At 40.9% G+C, this 19,623-nt stretch overlaps 1 protein-coding gene across 1 annotated transcript; it reads right to left on the bottom strand.

The window, feature by feature from the left end:
- Window positions 1–1,047: 1,047 nt before the first annotated feature.
- On the bottom strand, window positions 1,048–19,399 carry LOC143276452 (thiamine pyrophosphokinase 1-like). Its single transcript, XM_076580951.1, has 7 exons — window positions 19,236–19,399; window positions 16,176–16,247; window positions 14,616–14,758; window positions 10,010–10,099; window positions 9,198–9,344; window positions 5,688–5,799; window positions 1,048–3,474 (listed from the first exon to the last, which is right to left on the bottom strand). Exons 1-7 carry the CDS (start codon window positions 19,303–19,305, stop codon window positions 3,347–3,349), a joined length of 762 nt encoding a protein of 253 aa, XP_076437066.1. The 5' UTR covers window positions 19,306–19,399; the 3' UTR covers window positions 1,048–3,346.
- Between the last annotated feature and the right edge of the window lie 224 nt (window positions 19,400–19,623).

Here is a 19,623-nt window from a genome sequence, read left to right as displayed (position 1 = left end):
TCTTTGTTGTTTTACTAAATTAATGTTAAAGTTTGATGTAAAAAATATATATATATATTTAATTTTCATCATTCTGTTGTCACCCTGTGTTGTGATTCAAACTATTTCAACAGCAACTTGTGTTGAATACTGCGTAGTAAATTCTTACTTTGCTTCATTGTTGTTGAAAGTGGATTTTTCAAAATCACTTTTGTGTTGAATACTACTTAGTAATTACTTACTCTGCTTCAATATTGTTACAATTTGATTTTTCCAAAATCACTTGCGTCTACTTAATACATTTTTGGGTTATTTGTAAAGTTAATTTTCACTCCCCTAGGAAGCATCCTTTCTTGTAATGAACAAATTGGTTTACCATGAAAATTCTACACCCCACTTACTTCCACACTGATGTGGTCATTGTTTGTACAATAAAACAGGAAAGATTTTTCATTGTTAGCTTATTGGGTTACCACAGCTATGAATCATTTTAGGGGGGCAAAGTTTTTGGTTCATCACAGCAATGAACTGGGCAAGGTTTTTCGTTCATCACAGCTATGAATCAGGCAAGGTTTTTGGTTTATCACAGCTATGAATCTGGCAAGGTTTTTGGTTTATCACAGCTGTTAATTTTTTTTGGGGGGGCAAGGTTTTTGGTTTATCACAGCTATGAATCGGGCAAGGTTTTTGGTTTATCACAGCTATGAATCTGGCAAGGTTTTTGGTTTATCACAGCTATGAATCTGGCAAGGTTTTTGGTTCATCACAGCAATGAATCATTTTTCTGGGTAAGGTTACTGGGTTTTCACAGCCTACATACTAGTACAGTACATGTTGGTGGGGAAAGGGGAAACTTGACAAGTTTGTATATTCACCATTTGTTTCTTTACCTTTGTTTTACCCATTCCCTTGGTGTGTCGTTGAGTGGCGGTATCAGCATTAACTTCACTGTGTATCATACTAACTCATTATGCAAGCCAAGACTGCCTACAGCAAATGTTTGTTTGGTTTAACTGTTTTGTAAGAGATTTGTAGACTCAGTTGCTCATATATACCCATGCTTACATCTTTTTTTAAAATTATTATTATTTTAATATTCATGCGGATTGAGTGTAGCAGTGTCCTATAAAACGTTTCACGCAGTCAACTTTCCATGAAAAATTGTTTCGGATGATTTTTTAACCTTGTTTTCAAAGAATAAAATGTAAAACTGCCATTCTTGTTTGATTTTGTTGTGAGAATGAAGGGACGGAAGATGGAAATGCAAAAACAAAATACCCCTAAAGCTTTGTGATGTATATATAATCTGTATAAAGAAATTTTACCTTCAGTGCAAGGGAAAATACGAAACGAAACAAATAAAAAAAACCCAAACAACTGCAGCCACCGTACATACCTTCCATGTATCGTAGGCACCAACATGCAGGTTCTCTTCTTCCTCACAGCCCCCCCCCCCTCCACCCTCCCCACTGTTCCCGTTATATATTTTATTTATTGAGACATCTTGCTATAGCGCATATTCTAGAAGCTCTATGCGCTTTACAATAGCATTAAAAACATTCACTCAAACATCCCCACACAAACACATGCATATGATTTGAAACATAGGCAAGAGAGAACAGTTTGCACCAAAAAACACATGCATACCCAGACACACTACTCATGCACTCACGCAATGACACACACACATACACGCACCTTCAGGCACATTCACACACAAACACCGATCAACAATCAAATAATGCAAACTAACTACTTCACTACATAATAAACAGTTCCTGCTAAGCACTTCCTTCTCACCAAATCCCACACAGACATTTTGTCCACATCATCTTATGAACAGAAAGAATGCAACCCAAATAAGTATTTGAAGATCCTAAAAAAACAGAAAGAAGATAATAATTACCAAAGCAGGTTGGAGAAAGCAGAATATTGCCACACATTAAAGACTACGTGAACCACCACACAAAATGTGCTCTTTTAAAGGCTGGTATACCACAAGTAACAAAGTTTCTAAAATAAATATTTCAATATTGTAAACATCATCATGGAATTCTGAATAAAATCACAAAGTTTCTAATGATGAATCGGGAAGACATCAGATTTGATATGCATGTATAATATATATAAATATAGACTGATATATATATAGATATAGATTTATTTGTATGAAGGTAGGTATGAATTTATCGAATGCACCTTATATCTCTTTTTTATTTCAGTATACACAAATTAAACAACAAAAACACATTCATGATCTGAATGATAGATACCAATATGTACAAACAGCTATGTCAAATATGCCTCAATCCCAAGCTGGTATTTTGACCTAGCTATTACTTTTTTTTTTAAGTTTGTGTAATTTAACTTTCCCCTTCCCAAAAATACTTATGACTGGTCCAGTCCAGTCCAAAATACTCCAGACTGGTTTAATTCCATTCCCAAAATACTCCCCCTTCCCAAAAATACTTACAACTGGTCTGGTGCATTCCCAAAATACTCCATACTGGTTTAATTCCATTCCCAAAATACTCCTTCCCCAAAATACTTATGACTGGTCTGGTGCATTCCCAAAATACTCCAGACTGGTTTAATTCCATTCCCAAAATACTCCCCCTTCCCAAAAATACTTACAACTGGTCTGGTGCATTCCCAAAATACTCCATACTGGTTTAATTCCATTCCCAAAATACTCCCCCTTCCCAAAAATACTTACAACTGGTCTGGTGCATTCCCAAAATACTCCTGACTGGTTTAATTCAATTCCCAAAATACTCCTTCCCCAAAATACTTACGACTGGTCTGGTGCATTCCCAAAATACTCCTGACTGGTTTAATTCAATTCCCAAAATACTCCCCCTTCCCCAAAATACTTATGACTGGTCTGGTGCATTCCCAAAATACTCCCGACTGGTTTAATTCAATTCCCAAAATACTCCCCCTTCCCTAAAATACTTATGACTGGTCTGGTGCATTCCCAATCACAGAAGAATGCCAACATGTGCAGTCCATCCCCAGCAGCTATGACGATTCCACATTCCACACATTCCCAGCAGCTATGACGATTCCACACATTCCCACACATTCCCAGCAGCTATGACGATTCCACACATTCCCAGCAGCTATGACGATTCCACATTCCACACATCCCCAGTAGCTATGACGATTCCACATTCCACACATCCCCAGAAGCTATGACGATTCCACATTCCACACATCCCCAGCAGCTATGACGATTCCACATTCCACACATCCCCAGCAGCTATGACGATTCCACATTCCACACATCCCCAGTAGCTATGACGATTCCACATTCCACACATCCCCAGCAGCTATGACGATTCCACATTCCACACATCCCCAGCAGCTACGACAATTCCACAGAGTTGTAGCCCATGGTCCATATCAGCGGTCTGTCCGTTTCCACGGTGACCACCTGACTGCTGTAAGCGTTGGACGTACTGATCAGCTCACCGAAGCCCAAGGGTTGGTCGTCTGAAATCATATTTCTCTTTCTTGTTTTTTGTTTTTGTTTTTTGCTGCCTGGTTTCAGTGGTATAACTCCCACGTTACTCATTTCCAAGACACCCCCTTTCCCCCCCCCCCCCCACCCACACACAGACACAAGCCAGATTCATCTGGTTTTGTCCTTTCTTTCTGCCTTCATTGTCTAAGTTCTCATGTTCAATTATACATGTATCTATGAGTGGGTTTTCACATCTGACTGATTTTTACCCCTGCCATTTAGGCAACTGTATACCACAGCCACAGATGTGAACGCTGGTTCCACAACCCACCAAACGCTCACATGGATTATGGGATCTTCTCCATGTGTGTACACATGAAGGGGGTTCAGGCACTAGCAGGTCTGCACATCTGTTGACCTGGGAGATCAGAAAGATCTCCTCCCTTTACTCACCATGGCACTGCAACCAGGATCTGAACCCAGGACCTTTAGGTGAACAGGGCTTCTGATGAGTTAACAATCTTGCAGGTCCCATCTTTTACCATAATTCTACGGGGTCCCAGACTACCTTCAGTGACATCACTCTAAGGCTGCGCATTCCCATCACATCTGTATTGCTGCTCACACGTAGTCATCGTCGTCATGGTTTCTGTGCCATGAAGTGGTGAAGGTGTTGGCTTGGAGGTGACGCATCCAACGTCAAGACCACCAAAGGTCTAATGGGGGGGGTGAAGAGGGTGGCAGAATGGTTGAGACAGTCAAATGCCAGTACAGACAGTCCGTGAGGGAGGGGGTTCGCACCCCACTCTCACCCTTTCTCCCAACTTTGACTGGAAAATCAAACTGAACATCGTCTGTTGGATGAGACGATAAACCGAGGTCCCATGTGCAGTCACAATGGGCGCACTGAAAATGAACCCATGGTGATGGGCGCAAATAGCCGAATGGTTAAAGCGTTGGACTTTCAATCTGAGGGTCCCGGGTTTGAATCTCGGTAACGGCGCCTGGTGAGTAAAGGGTGGAGACTTTTACGATCTCCCACGTCAACAAATGTGTAGACCTGCTAATGCCTGAGCCCCCTTTGTGTGTATACGCAAGCAGAAGATCAAATACGCACGTTAAAGATCCTGTAATTCATGTCAGTGTTTGATGGGTTATGGAAACAAGAACATACCCAGCATGCACCACCCGAAAACAGAGTATGGCTGCCTACATGACAGGGTGAAAACGGTCATACACGTAAAAGCCCACTCACCTGCAAACGCAGAAGAAGAAGAAGAACCCATGGCAACGACAGTGTTGTCCTCTGGCAAAATTATGTACAAAGAAATCCACTTTGATAGGTACGCAAATATATCGGCATGCACTCAAGGCCTGACAAGCTGCGTTGGGTTAGGCTGCTGTCAGGCATCTGCCTAGCAGATGTGGTGTAGCGTAAATGGATTTGTCTGATCGCAGTGATGCCTCCTTGAGAAACTGAAACTGAAATTGAAACATTCCACGGCTGCATGGAAGAATAAAACAGGGCCTTGATGCCCAAGTCTGTACATATTTTTACTTCCTGCTTGATATTTCCTTTGATATTACTGTTTCTCTTTTCGGCTAATGACTGACTGTAGACGGCAAAAATGTTCTGATTGTATCCAAAATAGCAACAGACTTTTGTTGTTGCTGTTGTTGTTGTTGTTGTTGTTGTTGTTTGCAATGTCCCTTACCTGAGGCCTTCACTTGGTGCTAAATATAGACAGATGTTTAAACTATATCGAGATTGAGGTCAGGTAATTCAGAATTGTGCTCCATCATTACTGATGGAGAACATCTAATGATGGTGAAAGAGTTATGGAATATTTGAAATTTAATTCATAAAGCCTGAACATTATAGACAACCTGCATTGTAGAAACTTAACCAGCCTCCTCTGAAATTGTTCAAAATCTTTTGTTTTTCATACAAAAGTTTTCAAATTCTGAGAAATCGCCACTTGATGAAAATGTTTATTGTTCTACATTCTTTTTAACAGTGTGACCCAGCTGAAGTTGTGTTGAATGTTGAGTGATGATGTTCGCATACATCGTAATGCAATGCTTACACAACATAACTTTCACAAGCTAGGGTACTAGGACCCACCATCTTGATTCTCGAAATACAAAACTGTGCAGAAAAGAAAAACAACAACAACAACAACAACACACACACACACACATGAAAATTAAAATGGCGCACATGAAATGCCCTGATACTCGCCTAGGTTCCACTTGAGTCCAGAAGTGGTCACATGATCACAGCGACAGCCAATGGGAATCAAGCCACACCAGCTCTCCTCCAATCCCGTGTCAGCATGGATGGTAGTTTTCCCCTGCAAGCAAAATGAATACAATGACTGGCCTGAAAAAATAATACAAACAAACAAACAAAAAAATCCCAACACATTCAAGACTAAAATGGTTAAAGGTCCCATTGCCAATTACAGCTATCAGTGCAGTGAATTCATACCCACTGTGTCCAGGTCAGTGAATTCATGTCCACTGTGTCCAGGTCAGTGAATTCATGTCCACTGTGTCCAGGTCAGTCAATTCATGTCCACTGTGTCCAGGTCAGTCAATTCATACCCAGTGTCCAGGTCAGTGAATTCATATCCACTCTGTCTAGGTCAGTGAATTCATATCCACTGTGTCCAGGTCAGTCAATTCATATCCACTGTCCAGGTCAGTCAATTCATATCCACTGTGTCCAGGTCAGTGAATTCATATCCACTGTGTCCAGGTCAGTGAATTCATGTCCACTGTGAACAGGTCAGTGAATTCATATCCACTGTGTCCAGGTCAGTCAATTCATACCCAGTGTCCAGGTCAGTGAATTCATATCCACTGTGTCTAGGTCAGTGAATTCATATCCACTGTCCAGGTCAGTCAATTCATGTCCACTGTGTCCAGGTCAGTCAATTCATATCCACTGTGTCCAGGTCAGTCAATTCATGTCCACTGTGTCCAGGTCAGTCAATTCATGTCCACTGTGTCCAGGTCAGTCAATTCATGTCCACTGTGTCCAGGTCAGTGAATTCATGTCCACTGTGTCCAGGTCAGTCAATTCATATCCACTGTGTCCAGGTCAGTGAATTCATATCCACTGTGAACAGGTCAGTGAATTCATATCCACTGTGTCCAGGTCAGTGAATTCATATCCACTGTGTCTAGGTCAGTGAATTCATATCCACTGTGAACAGGTCAGTGAATTCATATCCACTGTGAACAGGTCAGTGAATTCATATCCACTGTGTCTAGGTCAGTGAATTCATATCCACTGTGAACAGGTCAGTGAATTCATGTCCAGCGTCCAGGGCTCGGTATAGGAAGGCAGTGAATTCATGTCCACTGTGTCTAGGTCTGGACATAGGAAGGCAGTGAATTCATGTCCACTGTGTACAGGGCTCAGCACAGGAAGGCAGTGAATTCATATCCACTGTGTTCAGGGCTTGACATAGGAAGGCAGTGAATTCACGTCCACTGTATCTAGGTCTGGACATAGGAAGGCAGTGAATTCACACACAGTGTCTAGGGCTGGACACAGGAAGGTGGGGCCCAGTCCTCTCCTGCTGTTTTAACCGTCCCCAATTTACACCTGGGTGGAGTGAGAGAAGACGGAGTAAACTGCCTTTTCTCCACGGACATGACACTATGCTATGCCTCACCCCTTCTGGAAAACATGGAAGACTTTTTTACTTTCACAGCTCAGTTCCCTGCAGGTCTTCAGAACACATTATTATCTTCTTTCTTTTACAGCTCAGTTCCATGCAGGTCTTCAGAACACAGTATTATCTTCTTTGTTTTACAGCTCAGTTCTCTGCAGGTCTTCAGAACACATTATTATCTTCTTTCTTTTACAGCTCAGTTCTCTGCAGGTCTTCAGAACACATTATTATCTTCTTTCTTTTACAGCTCAGTTCTCTGCAGGTCTTCAGAACACATTATTATCTTCTTTCTTTTACAGCTCAGTTCCATGCAGGTCTTCAGAACACAGTATTATCTTCTTTGTTTTACAGCTCAATTCCATGCAGGTCTTCAGAACACAGTATTATCTTCTTTGTTTTACAGCTCAGTTCCCTGCAGGTCTTCAGAACACATTATTATCTTCTTTCTTTTACAGCTCAGTTCCCTGCAGGTCTTCAGAACACATTATTATCTTTTTTCTTTTACAGCTCAGTTCTCTGCAGGTCTTCGGAACACAGTATTATCTTCTTTCTTTTACAGCTCAGTTCTCTGCAGGTCTTCAGAACACTGTTTTCTCCAGTGCTGAACATGGGACTTTCTTCATTGACTGGAGAGAGAAAAAAATGGGTGTGGGGGATAAATCACACACATGCACACACACTCACATGCACGCACACACACACACACACATGCACACATATGCACATACACAAACACACTTATTCAGCCCGTCAAAACACAGGCACACAAACTATAAAAAGACCTCACATTATTTTCTTCAACATATGTTCCAAAAGATTCATCTTTTTTTTTTTTTTATTAAAAAAAAAAAAAAAAATTGATTGAAAAACACTTGAGACAAAGACATCACAAAATCATTTACAAAAATAAAGATTATAATACCTCTACCTCCCTCTCTCTCTCTTTGACTGAACAACATCACAAGATTGTTCTCAACCTTTACCTCTCTCTCTCCTTGACTGAACATCACAAGATTGTTCTCAACCTTTCCCTCCCTCTCTCCTTAACTGAACAACATCACAAGATTGTTCTCAACCTTTCCCTCCCCCCCCTCTCTCTCTCTCTCCTTAACTGAACGTCACAAGATTGTTCTCAACCTTTCCCTCCCTCTCTCTCTCCTTAACTGAACAACATCACAAGATTGTTCTCAACCTTTCCCTCCCCCCCTCTCTCTCCTTAACTGAACATCACAAGATTGTTCTCAACCTTTCCCTCCCTCTCTCTCTCCTTAATTGAACAACATCACAAGATTGTTCTCAACCTTTCCCTCCCTCTCTCTCTCTCCTTAACTGAACAACATCACAAGATTGTTCTCAACCTTTCCCTCCCTCTCTCTCTCCTTAACTGAACAACATCACAAGATTGTTCTCAACCTTTCCCTCCCTCTCTCTCTCCTTAACTGAACAACATCACAAGATTGTTCTCAACCTTTCCCTCCCTCTCTCTCTCCTTGACTGAACAACATCACAAGATTGTTCTCAACCTTTCCCTCCCTCTCTCTCTCCTTGACTGAACAACATCACAAGATTGTTCTCAACCTTTCCCTCCCTCTCTCTCATCCTTCACTGAACAACATCACAAGATTGTTCTCAACCTTTCCCTCCCTCTCTCTCTCCTTAACTGAACAACATCACAAGATTGTTCTCAACCTTTCCCTCCCTCTCTCTCTCCTTAACTGAACAACATCACAAGATTGTTCTCAACCTTTCCCTCCCCCTCTCTCTCTCCTTAACTGAACAACATCACAAGATTGTTCTCAACCTTTCCCTCCCTCTCTCTCTCCTGAACTGAACAACATCACAAGATTGTTCTTAACCTTTCCCTCCCTCTCTCTCTCCTTAACTGAACGTCACAAGATTGTTCTCAACCTTTCCCTCCCTCTCTCTCTCCTTAACTGAACAACATCACAAGATTGTTCTCAACCTTTCCCTCCCTCTCTCTCTCCCTGTGTGTGTGTGTCTCTCTCTCTCATCCCTGACTGAACAACATCACGTGTGTCTGAATGAAATCCAAGCAAGTGACTGACCGGGGGCAGAAGACAGGCCAGACTGCCCTGCGAGATGAGGTAAACAGGTCTGTCGGTCAGCGTGGCTGCCGTGAAGAGCGTATGAAAATTGGCAAACTGCTGGTCCAAGCGGCCCCCAAAGGTTCCCACCACCAGATACTCTTTCACCTGACCAACAACACAACAGACACTTTCACACCTGATGAGCACAACAGCCGAGTGGTTAAAGCGTTGGACTTTCCATCTAAGGGTCCTGGGTTCGAATCTCGGTAATGGCACCTGGTGGGTAAAGGGTGGAGAATTTTTCTGATCTCCCAGGTCAACATCTGTGCAGACCTGCATAGTGCCTGAACAAAGAAGAAGACCAAGGAGAAGAAGAAGACAAAGATGAAGAAGAAGTAGAAGAAGAAAAAAAAGTAGAAATAGAAGAAGCAGTAGAAATAGAAGAAGAAGTAGAAGCAGAAGAAGAAGCAGAAGACAACGAAGAGGGAGAATTCATATAGCACCTTTCCATGTAAAACATGCGCTGTACAAAGTAAAAATCCGACAAGTAAAACATGCATTTGACCACTGAAATTAAAAACATACACCCGTAGCCCTGTGCGGACATCCACCCAAACACTAAAACATCTTCAGACACACACAAAAACAATCAATCACAACACTCAAAAATCGTCGTACACAACACTCTATCCTAGAAAGCTCCAATCCTGAGAGAAAAACTAAGTACTGGTCAGCAACTTACCACACACTTGCAGGAACAAAATACACATTGTTTCACAAATTCATACATTAGAAAGAAAGAGACAGACAGGAAACCACGACGCAATTACTGGCAAAGACCGTGTCTTTTCAATGGCAATTCGAAGGCACTTGGTGAAGTCCGTCTCGTCCTGGTCTGGGGTGTGGATTTTTGGCACCGACTGTAACACACACAACAAGGGAGGCAATGTAACACACACAACAAGGGAGGCAATGTAACACACAACAAGGGAGGTAATGTAACACACACAACAAGGGAGGCAATGTAACACACACAACAAGGGAGGCAATGTAACACACACAACAAGGGAGGCAATGTAACACACAACAAGGGAGGCAATGTAACACACAACAAGGGAGGCAATGTAGCACACAAGGGAGGTAATGTAACACACACAAGGGAGGCAATGAAACACACACAACAAGGGAGGTAATGTAACACACACAAGGGAGACAATGTAACACACAAGGGAGGCAATGTAACACACACAAGGGAGGCAATGTAACACACAAGGGAGGTAATGTAACACACACAAGGGAGGCAATGTAACACACACAAGGGAGACAATGTAACACACACAAGGGAGGCAATGTAACACACAACAAGGGAGGCAATGTAACACACAACAAGGGAGACAATGTAACACACACCAAGGGAGGCAATGTAACACACACCAAGGGAGGCAATGTAACACACACAACAAGGGAGGCAATGTAACACACACAACGAGGGAGGCAATGTAAGACACAACAAGGGAGGCAATGTAACACACAACAAGGGAGGTAATGTAACACACAACAAGGGAGGCAATGTAGTACACAAGGGAGGTAATGTAACACACACAAGGGAGGCAATGAAACACACACAACAAGGGAGGTAATGTAACACACAAAAGGGAGACAATGTAACACACACAAGGGAGGCAATGTAACACACACAAGGGAGACAATGTAACACACACAAGGGAGGCAATGTAACACACAACAAGGGAGGCAATGTAACACACAACAAGGGAGACAATGTAACACACACACAAGGGAGGCAATGTAACACACACACAAGGGAGACAATGTAACACACACAACAAGGGAGGCAATGTAACACACACAACAAGGGAGGCAATGTAACACACAACAAGGGAGGCAATGTAACACACACACAAGGGAGGCAATGTAACACACACAACAAGGGAGGCAATGTAACACACACAACAAGGGAGACAATGTAACACACACAACAAGGGAGACAATGTAACACACAAAGGAGGCAATGTAACACACAACAAGGGAGACAATGTAACACACAACAAGGGAGGCAATGTAACACACACACAAGGGAGGTAATGTAACACACACAACAAGGGAGACAATGTAACACACAACAAGGGAGACAATGTAACACACAACAAGGGAGACAATGTAACACACACAACAAGGGAGGCAATGTAACACACACAACAATGTAACACACACAACAAGGGAGACAATGTAACACACAACAAGGGAGGCAATGTAACACACACAACAAGGGAGGCAATGTAACACACACAACAAGGGAGGCAATGTAACACACACAACAAGGGAGGCAATGTAAGACACAACAAGGGAGGCAATGTAAGACACAACAAGGGAGGCAATGTAACACACAACAAGGGAGGCAATGTAACACACAACAAGGGAGACAATGTAACACACAACAAGGGAGGCAATGTAACACACACAACAAGGGAGGTAATGTAACACACACAACAAGGGAGGCAATGTAACACACACAACAAGGGAGACAATGTAACACACACAAGGGAGGCAATGTAACACACACAACAAGGGAGACAATGTAACACACAACAAGGGAGACAATGTAACACACAACAAGGGAGACAATGTAACACACAACAAGGGAGGCAATGTAACACACACAACAAGGGAGACAATGTAACACACACAACAAGAGAGGCCAGCTTAAACATTACCTGTGTGCTAACGATGCTGTAGTGCCTAGCTATTATTACTTTGGTAAACGGAAGGAACAAATCATTCACTGTCAACATCATCTAGGGATTAGTGACTTAAGAGAAGATATGTTCAACAGACATTTAATAAACAACCCACTTTGTGCTTGTGGCACTGCAAGCGAAACTACTGAACATTATTTATTATTTTGTCAAGACTTTCATATGGCTCGGGCAAACACAATCTTAAATTTATCTCCAAACTACATTCACGTTAAAACTCTGTTGCATGGAGATCCTATTCTCCAAAATCATACAAATATATTCATATTTTAAACTGTTCACCAGTTTATCTCTGATTCAAATAGATTTTAGCTTAGAAAGTATTGTGAAGAAAGGGTACAACATGATTCTATTCGTAAAATATATGTTGGATTTATTTGACTGACCAAATATTCAAAGTTGAATGGATTGGCCAATGATCTGTCAGAATTTCTCCTCTCCCCTCTGTTCCCCCTCCCCCCACCACCTTACCCACCATTCTTCTTCTTCTTTTTTTTTTCCCTTTGTGTTTTTCTTCTATCAGGCCAATTACTCTGGTGATAATAAATTTAATCTCATGTTGATATTGATATTAACATTATTTTACTATATTATGTACTGTCTGTTTATTTGTTTTATTCCATTATTTCATTACTTATTGTTTATGAATGTTATTTGATACAATTGATAATATGGTTCATCAGCCGTCATGATAAAATTGAAGTGCAACGTTGTGAGCACAGTATAAGCTTTAAGCTTGCTGATGCTCTTTTGTCATTCATTGCATTGTAATCATGTGTATTGTTGAATAATTAAAGATTATTTAAACCAACAAGGGAGGCAATGAAACACACACAACAAGGGAGGCAATGTAACACACAACAAGGGGGGCAATGCCTTCATGACTCACATGTGATACATACTTAACCCCCCCCCCCCCCCAAAAAAACAAACAAACAAACCCAAACAAACAAAAAAAAACACCTGCAAAGCACATCTCACAACAAAAAAGATTAATACTGATGTGACCCTCATCCTCGACATCTAAATTCACAACACAATAATGTTCCGGCCACCGGGCCAAAACCAACCACTATGTTGATCGAAAACTGGAAGAACAATCCAATTTCTCTTGTGTTCCTCCAGTTTTTTGGTTGTTGCCATTTGCTATGCTGTGGCCTTGAACTCTGACCTTGTCTCTTGGTATGGGTACTGTTCTCAGCATGACCAATCACTGTGCCAAATTTAATGAAGAGTGTGTATGCAAGACCTTCTCTCTCTTTTTTAAACTTGAAACTTTTCTTATCAACATCATATGCCATGTTGTGACCTTGACCATGAACCTGTGAACTTTCATTTTTCTTAGGGATTATGCTGCATCCATAGAAAGTTGCGGTCTCCTTTCTCCCAAGTCTGACTGGAAAATCAAACTGAATGCCTATTCATTTAGATGAGATGGTAAACCCTATGCAACATGCACTTAATGCATCGAAAAATAAACCCATGGCAATGCGAGAGAGCTGTCGTCTGGCAAAACCACTCTGATAGCTACATAAATACATATCATGCAGGCATTCAAGGCCTGACTAAGTTTGGCTGGGTTATGCTGCTGGTCAGGAATCTGCTGCCGAGCAGACATAGTGTAGCAGGATATGGATTTGTTCCACCACTATGACACCTCTCTTGTTACTGATATGGATTTGTTCCAACACTATGACACCTCTCTTGTTACTGATATGGATTTGTTCCACCACTATGACACCTCTCTTGTTACTGATATGGATTTGTTCCAACACTATGACACCTCTCTTGTTACTGATATGGATTTGTTCCAACACTATGACACCTCTCTTGTTACTGATATGGATTGTTCCAACACATGACACCTCTTTGTTACTGTAGGATAGTCCCAACACTATGACACCTCTCTTGTTACTGATATGGATTTGTTCCAACACTATGACAACTCTCTTGTTACTGATATGGATTAGTTCCAACACTATGACAACTGTCTTGTTACTATCGCTTCTTTCATTGTTGCTAAAATGAACACAAAATACCAGACCTCTTAGTATTAGAATCAACAGATTAGACATAATCTCACATTAAATAAACACAGCAAAGAACAGCAATCAAAAGAAGCCTCGTCCAAACATCTCTCTCTCCCAATCAATACCAAAAAAGTCCAGTATTCAAGCCATTTCCTTTCTTAATAATAAAATATTGAATGCACACTATCCTACAAAGAAAACACATACAATAAAAACACCTCTCTCTCTCCCAATCAATACCAAAAAAGTCCAGTATTCAAGCCATTTCCTTTCTTAATATTAAAATCTTGAATGCACACTATCCTACAAAGTAAACACATACAATAAAAACACCTCTCTCTCTCCCAATCAATACCAAAAAAGTCCAGTATTCAAGCCATTTCCTTTCTTAATAATATCCTACAAAGTAAACACATACAATAAAAACATACTAAACTTTTGAATCCTAAGAAAATTCTCCCAAACACACACAATATGATGAAATAAAATTTAAAATATAATTTAAGAAAAACACACACCAAAAACAACAACAAAACACACAGACACAGACACACACACACACACATATATATATATATATATATTTTTTTTTTTTTTCACTCTCTCTCTCTCTCTCTCTCTCTCTCCTGAACCTTCTGAGCGTAATATTCCAGCGCAGACTTAGACGCCGAGTCAAAGTCACCAGTGATGACATCAGGGATGTACAGGTCCTTCTCTGCCTCCACACACGACATGAGCCGATCGATCCCGCCATCTGTCACTGCCCTGAACACTGCTGAAATTTGAGGACACACACGACATGAGTCCATCAACCCCACCATCTGTCACTGCCTTGAACACTGCTGAAATTTGAGGACACAAAATATTGGGATCTGAAGACGAAAACACTGTAAAACTGTGCTGACATATTCTCCCTAGGGAGATCAGTGACAGGTGCGGAGGTCAAATCGTCAGAGCACTGGATACTGACCCCGATCACCATCGTACCTGATGGATTGAGGGTTGAGATTTTTCCGATCTCCTAGGCCACAATAATTATGTGCAGCCTGAACCCCTTCATGTGTAAACGCATGCAGATCAAATACGCATGTTAAAGATCCTGTAATCCATGTAAGCGTTTGGTGGGTTATGGAAACAAGAACATACTCATCGTGCACATCCCCAAAAATGGAGTACGGCTGCCTACAAGACAGTCATCCACGTAAAATATTACATGTCTGTATAAGTCTGTGTGCATGCTTGATTGAAACCGGATTCAGTGACACAGGAAATGAATGATGAGTGTTTTTAAAGTGTTTAGTTAGAGCTGAAACCTGGTTCAGTGACACAGGAAATGTATGATGAGTGTTTTTAAAGTGAGATTCTGACCAGGGACAGGCACTATATAAGTATCCATATCAATTTGAGAACAAAGACATGGATTTGAGAACAGAAATACTGGAATTTTAACTGCACCTTAGTTTTTGTGGTCTATGACTCTCAAACTAGGAGGCAAGATTTCACTGGCTCTTAGTGCTGCAGCCCTGGGGGCTAGCTGAACGTTGAGGACCATCCCAATGCCAACTGTCCTAAAGCCCTCTAGGTCAAAACAGTGGGGATGCAATTTGGGCAAGGCACTCTCTACTATAATAAAATTCTGATGGTCATTGTCTGACAGGACTACCATACACATACTAAAAGCCCACTATTACAGCCAAAGAAATGAGTGAATGTGGACTCTACAGACACAAACAATGAAACCTGAGATGATCATTCAAACTATTTTGAACTGATATAAAAAAAAAATATATATATAATCAATAATGTTTATGTTCTGAATGTGAAAATTGTGAATTCTTTTCAAATCATGAAATGTTACACTGTAAACTGACTGCAATGTGCGTGCGTGCGTGCATGCGTGCGTGCGTGCGTGTGCGTGCGTGCGTGTGTGTGTAAAGATCACACTCTCCTGGGGTCCTGGGCTCTGCCCCTTGTAGAAAATACTGAAGTAAACACCGCAAGAACTAAAATATAAAGACAGAAAAGCCTGAACAAGATCTACTGCAAAATTAGCTGATTTTAGTAACAATTTTAAAGACATGAACAGACTAAATTGATTAATTAATAAATTTTATACACACACACACACACACACACACACACACACATGCCCACAAAGTATAATAGGTAATAAACTACCAGGGATAACTTACAACATCCCCACAATTGTTTCAGCAGATTCTTTTCCAAGGGTTGATTCAGAACTACCAGAGCAGCATTTTTTTCTGAAACAATGGTATCATACATTTCTTTGATTATCCAGGGGAAAAAGATTTTTTTTCCACACATTTATCTTTGATGACATTAATCCCCACATCTATTGTATTTGTACTGATTTCACCTTTAGCTGGTTTCTGTCTCTTGCTTGAGGTATCTCCTCTTGCAGTTTCTCTGTAATCTATTCTAGCTACCAAACACCTTACATTCATCTCTCCTAATCTGTTCTAGCTACCGAATACTTTACATTCATCTCTCCTTATCTATTCTAGCTACCAAAGACCTTACATTCATCTCTCCTAATCTGTTCTAGCTACCAAAGACCTTACATTCATCTCTCCTAATCTGTTCTTGCTACCAAAGACCTTACATTCATCTCTCCTAATCTATTCTAGCTACCAAAGACCTTACATTCATCTCTCCTAATCTATTCTAGCTACCAAAGACCTTACATTCATCTCTCCTAATCTATTCCAGCTACCAAAGACCTTACATTCATCTCTCCTAATCTGTTCTAGCTACCAAAGACCTTACATTCATCTCTCCTAATCTGTTCTAGCTACCAAAGACCTTACATTCATCTCTCCTAATCTGTTCTTGCTACCAAAGACCTTACATTCATCTCTCCTAATCTATTCTAGCTACCAAAGACCTTACATTCATCTCTCCTAATCTATTCTAGCTACCAAAGACCTTACATTCATCTCTCCTAATCTATTCTAGCTACCAAAGACCTTACATTCATCTCTCCTAATCTATTCTAGCTACCATAAACCTTACATTCATCTCTCCTAATCTATTCTAGCTACCAAAGACCTTACATTCATCTCTCCTAATCTGTTTTAGCTACCAAAGACCTTACATTCATCTCTCCTAATCTGTTCTAGCTACCAAAGACCTTACATTCATCTCTCCTAATCTGTTCTAGCTACCAAAGACCTGACATTCATCTCTCCTAATCTATTCTAGCTACCAAAGACCTTACATTCATCTCTCCTAATCTATTCTAGCTACCAAAGACCTTACATTCATCTCTCCTAATCTATTCTAGCTACCAAAGACCTTACATTCATCTCTCCTAATCTGTTCTAGCTACCAAAGACCTTACATTCATCTCTCCTAATCTATTCTAGCTACCAAAGACCTTACATTCATCTCTCCTAATCTATTCTAGCTACCAAAGACCTTACATTCACGTTTTCACAATACTTCAAGACAAAACCACACATGATTTTCACTGAACATTCATATTCTGATGCATTTTCTATCGAAGAAAAAGGTCATAGAGCTAAAACACTGACAGCTGTGACCTTCTGGTTACAATGCTTTTTCCGTCACCATTTTTATGTGACACTTTATTCTGAAACTTTTTTACCCAGTTTTTCTTCTTTAAAAAAAAAAAAAAAAAAAAAAAAAAAAGAGTTCATTATGCACACACACATTCTTTAAAATAATCAGTCATCACACCAGAACACATTTTCCAGAATGATTTATTCACAGATGAGAGTGGCCCCTCTGTGTGACCGGAACTAAAGAGTGATCACATTTCAACTTAACTTGGGAGATGCAGAAGAAGAAATTTGCTGAGTACAATTATTATGCCAACCAACTTATCATGACTAATTGTGAACCCCAGGGGAAGGGTACAATACAGGTCGGAAAAAACAAGGGAGGTAGACAAGAGTGCTGAAGACTGGAGGTCAATGACATCCGGACTCGACCTCTGCTCTCAAGGTCAAGTTGTTGACTGGCAGGAATCAGAGGTGATAAAAAAACATTCTCCTTGAAGCTGAAGTGGATTGCATGCAGTCACTTTGGATATGGTCAGTGCCCTTTCCCTCTAGCAGTTCAAATCCTCTCCCTACAATCCATCCAGGTGTTTGACAGTGAACTTGTGTGGTGGTTCCTTTTTTTGATTGACGTCTATCCACATCTGTGATTTTAGACGAAAATCCAACATCTCTCCCATCCCACCCCACCCATGCCTTAAATCATCACTGCTTTCCCTGTTTCTCTCTCGTTTGTGTGGTGGTCAAATGACCAGGTGCTGGATTCTCGCCAGAGTTTGATCCCCTGTCACACCTGGTTGGTTAAAGGTGGAGAGTTTTCCCGTCTCACACAGTCACAGGTTAACATACAGAGGGAGTGTTTTCCCGTATCAAACAGTCACAGGTTAACATACAGCGGGGAGATTTTTCCCATCTCACACAGTCACAGGTTAACATGTAGGGTGGAGTGTTTTCCCATCTCACACAGTCACAGGTTAACATATCGGGTGGAGTGTTTTCCCATCTCACACAGTCACAGGTTAACATACAGAGGGAGTGTTTTCCCATCTCACACAGTCAGGTTAACATAAACAGGGAGTGTTTTCCCATCTCAAACAGTCACAGGTTAACATGTAGGGTGGAGTGTTTTCCCATCTCACAGTCACTGGTTTCAACAACTATTAGGTCCATTGATGATGTCATAGAATATCTAAATCATAATGGTAAATCTGGGTATCTGATTGCTCTGGACTACTGTAAGGTGTTTGACTTTATTTCAAGAGATTTTCTTTTTCAGGCTTTCAGACTTTTTGGTTTTGGAGAACAGTTCATTAAATGGACACAAGTGCTAAATAATGAGACATTTAGCAGCATTAAGCCGCTGGTCAGGCATGTACCTAACAGATCTGGTGTAACGTATATGATATGGATTTGTCCGAACGCACTGACACCTTGAGAAACTGAAACTAACATTAATTTGTGTTCGGTGATTTCCTTTCCGTAACTCTGGAAATGCATTTTTGAATGCACTTTTATATCTTCAAAACAGGATAAGACGTTTAGGTCGCAAAATGTACAAGCACCCCAAGATTTGGTGCACAAAAGTCGCAATAATTATTACGAATAAAACCGGGAAATCACAATGCGACACTGATAGCGAAACAAGACACAGACTCAGTCTTTGAACAACGCCAATTCTCCGACACATACAAAGTTAATTAATCATACCTGCATCGGATTGCAGACAAGCCAGTGGTCTCAAGACTTGCATTTTGCGTCTGACAGCTTCTGCTTCCATTTTCTTTAGGACGAGTCCCTCATTCTACACATCGGCTTTCCAATGAGCCCTCCCACTTCCCGCATGGACATTTAAGCTCTCTGTTGCAAGTTCAAGGTCGACAAACTTGAACTGTTTAGGATTTTTACCGTTTGGAGATTGCTAGAAGAAGAATGGACGAGGGAGGAGGATATGATAGTTGTGTCACAGTAACCCAGTCTTGCATGTGTGAGACATGCACACAAAATGTTAGGAATTTGAAGTCAGAGGTGTACGAAAACCAGTGTCAGTTGTAACGACGTCGTTGATTTGTGACTTAGTGTCAGCGTGTTGTCATTG

This window comes from Babylonia areolata, chromosome 32, assembly GCF_041734735.1.
Source record: "Babylonia areolata isolate BAREFJ2019XMU chromosome 32, ASM4173473v1, whole genome shotgun sequence".
Classification (NCBI taxonomy): Eukaryota; Metazoa; Mollusca; class Gastropoda; order Neogastropoda; family Buccinidae; genus Babylonia; species Babylonia areolata.
The sequence above is the reverse complement of the archived record's forward strand: the minus strand, read 5'-3'. Positions and strand labels throughout refer to the sequence as shown.

Excerpts from the sequence above, each read along its gene's own strand:
- LOC143276452 (XM_076580951.1), bottom strand. The coding sequence starts at position 19,305 with ATGGAAGCAGAAGCTGTCAGACGCAAAATGCAAGTCTTGAGACCACTG. Across the intron at positions 16,248-19,235 it reads TTGTCTGCAATCCGATGCAG|AAAAAAATGCTGCTCTGGTA; the intron begins GTATGATTAATT and ends CCATTGTTTCAG. Across the intron at positions 14,759-16,175 it reads GAAACAATTGTGGGGATGTT|CAGTGTTCAGGGCAGTGACA; the intron begins GTAAGTTATCCC and ends CTCAAATTTCAG.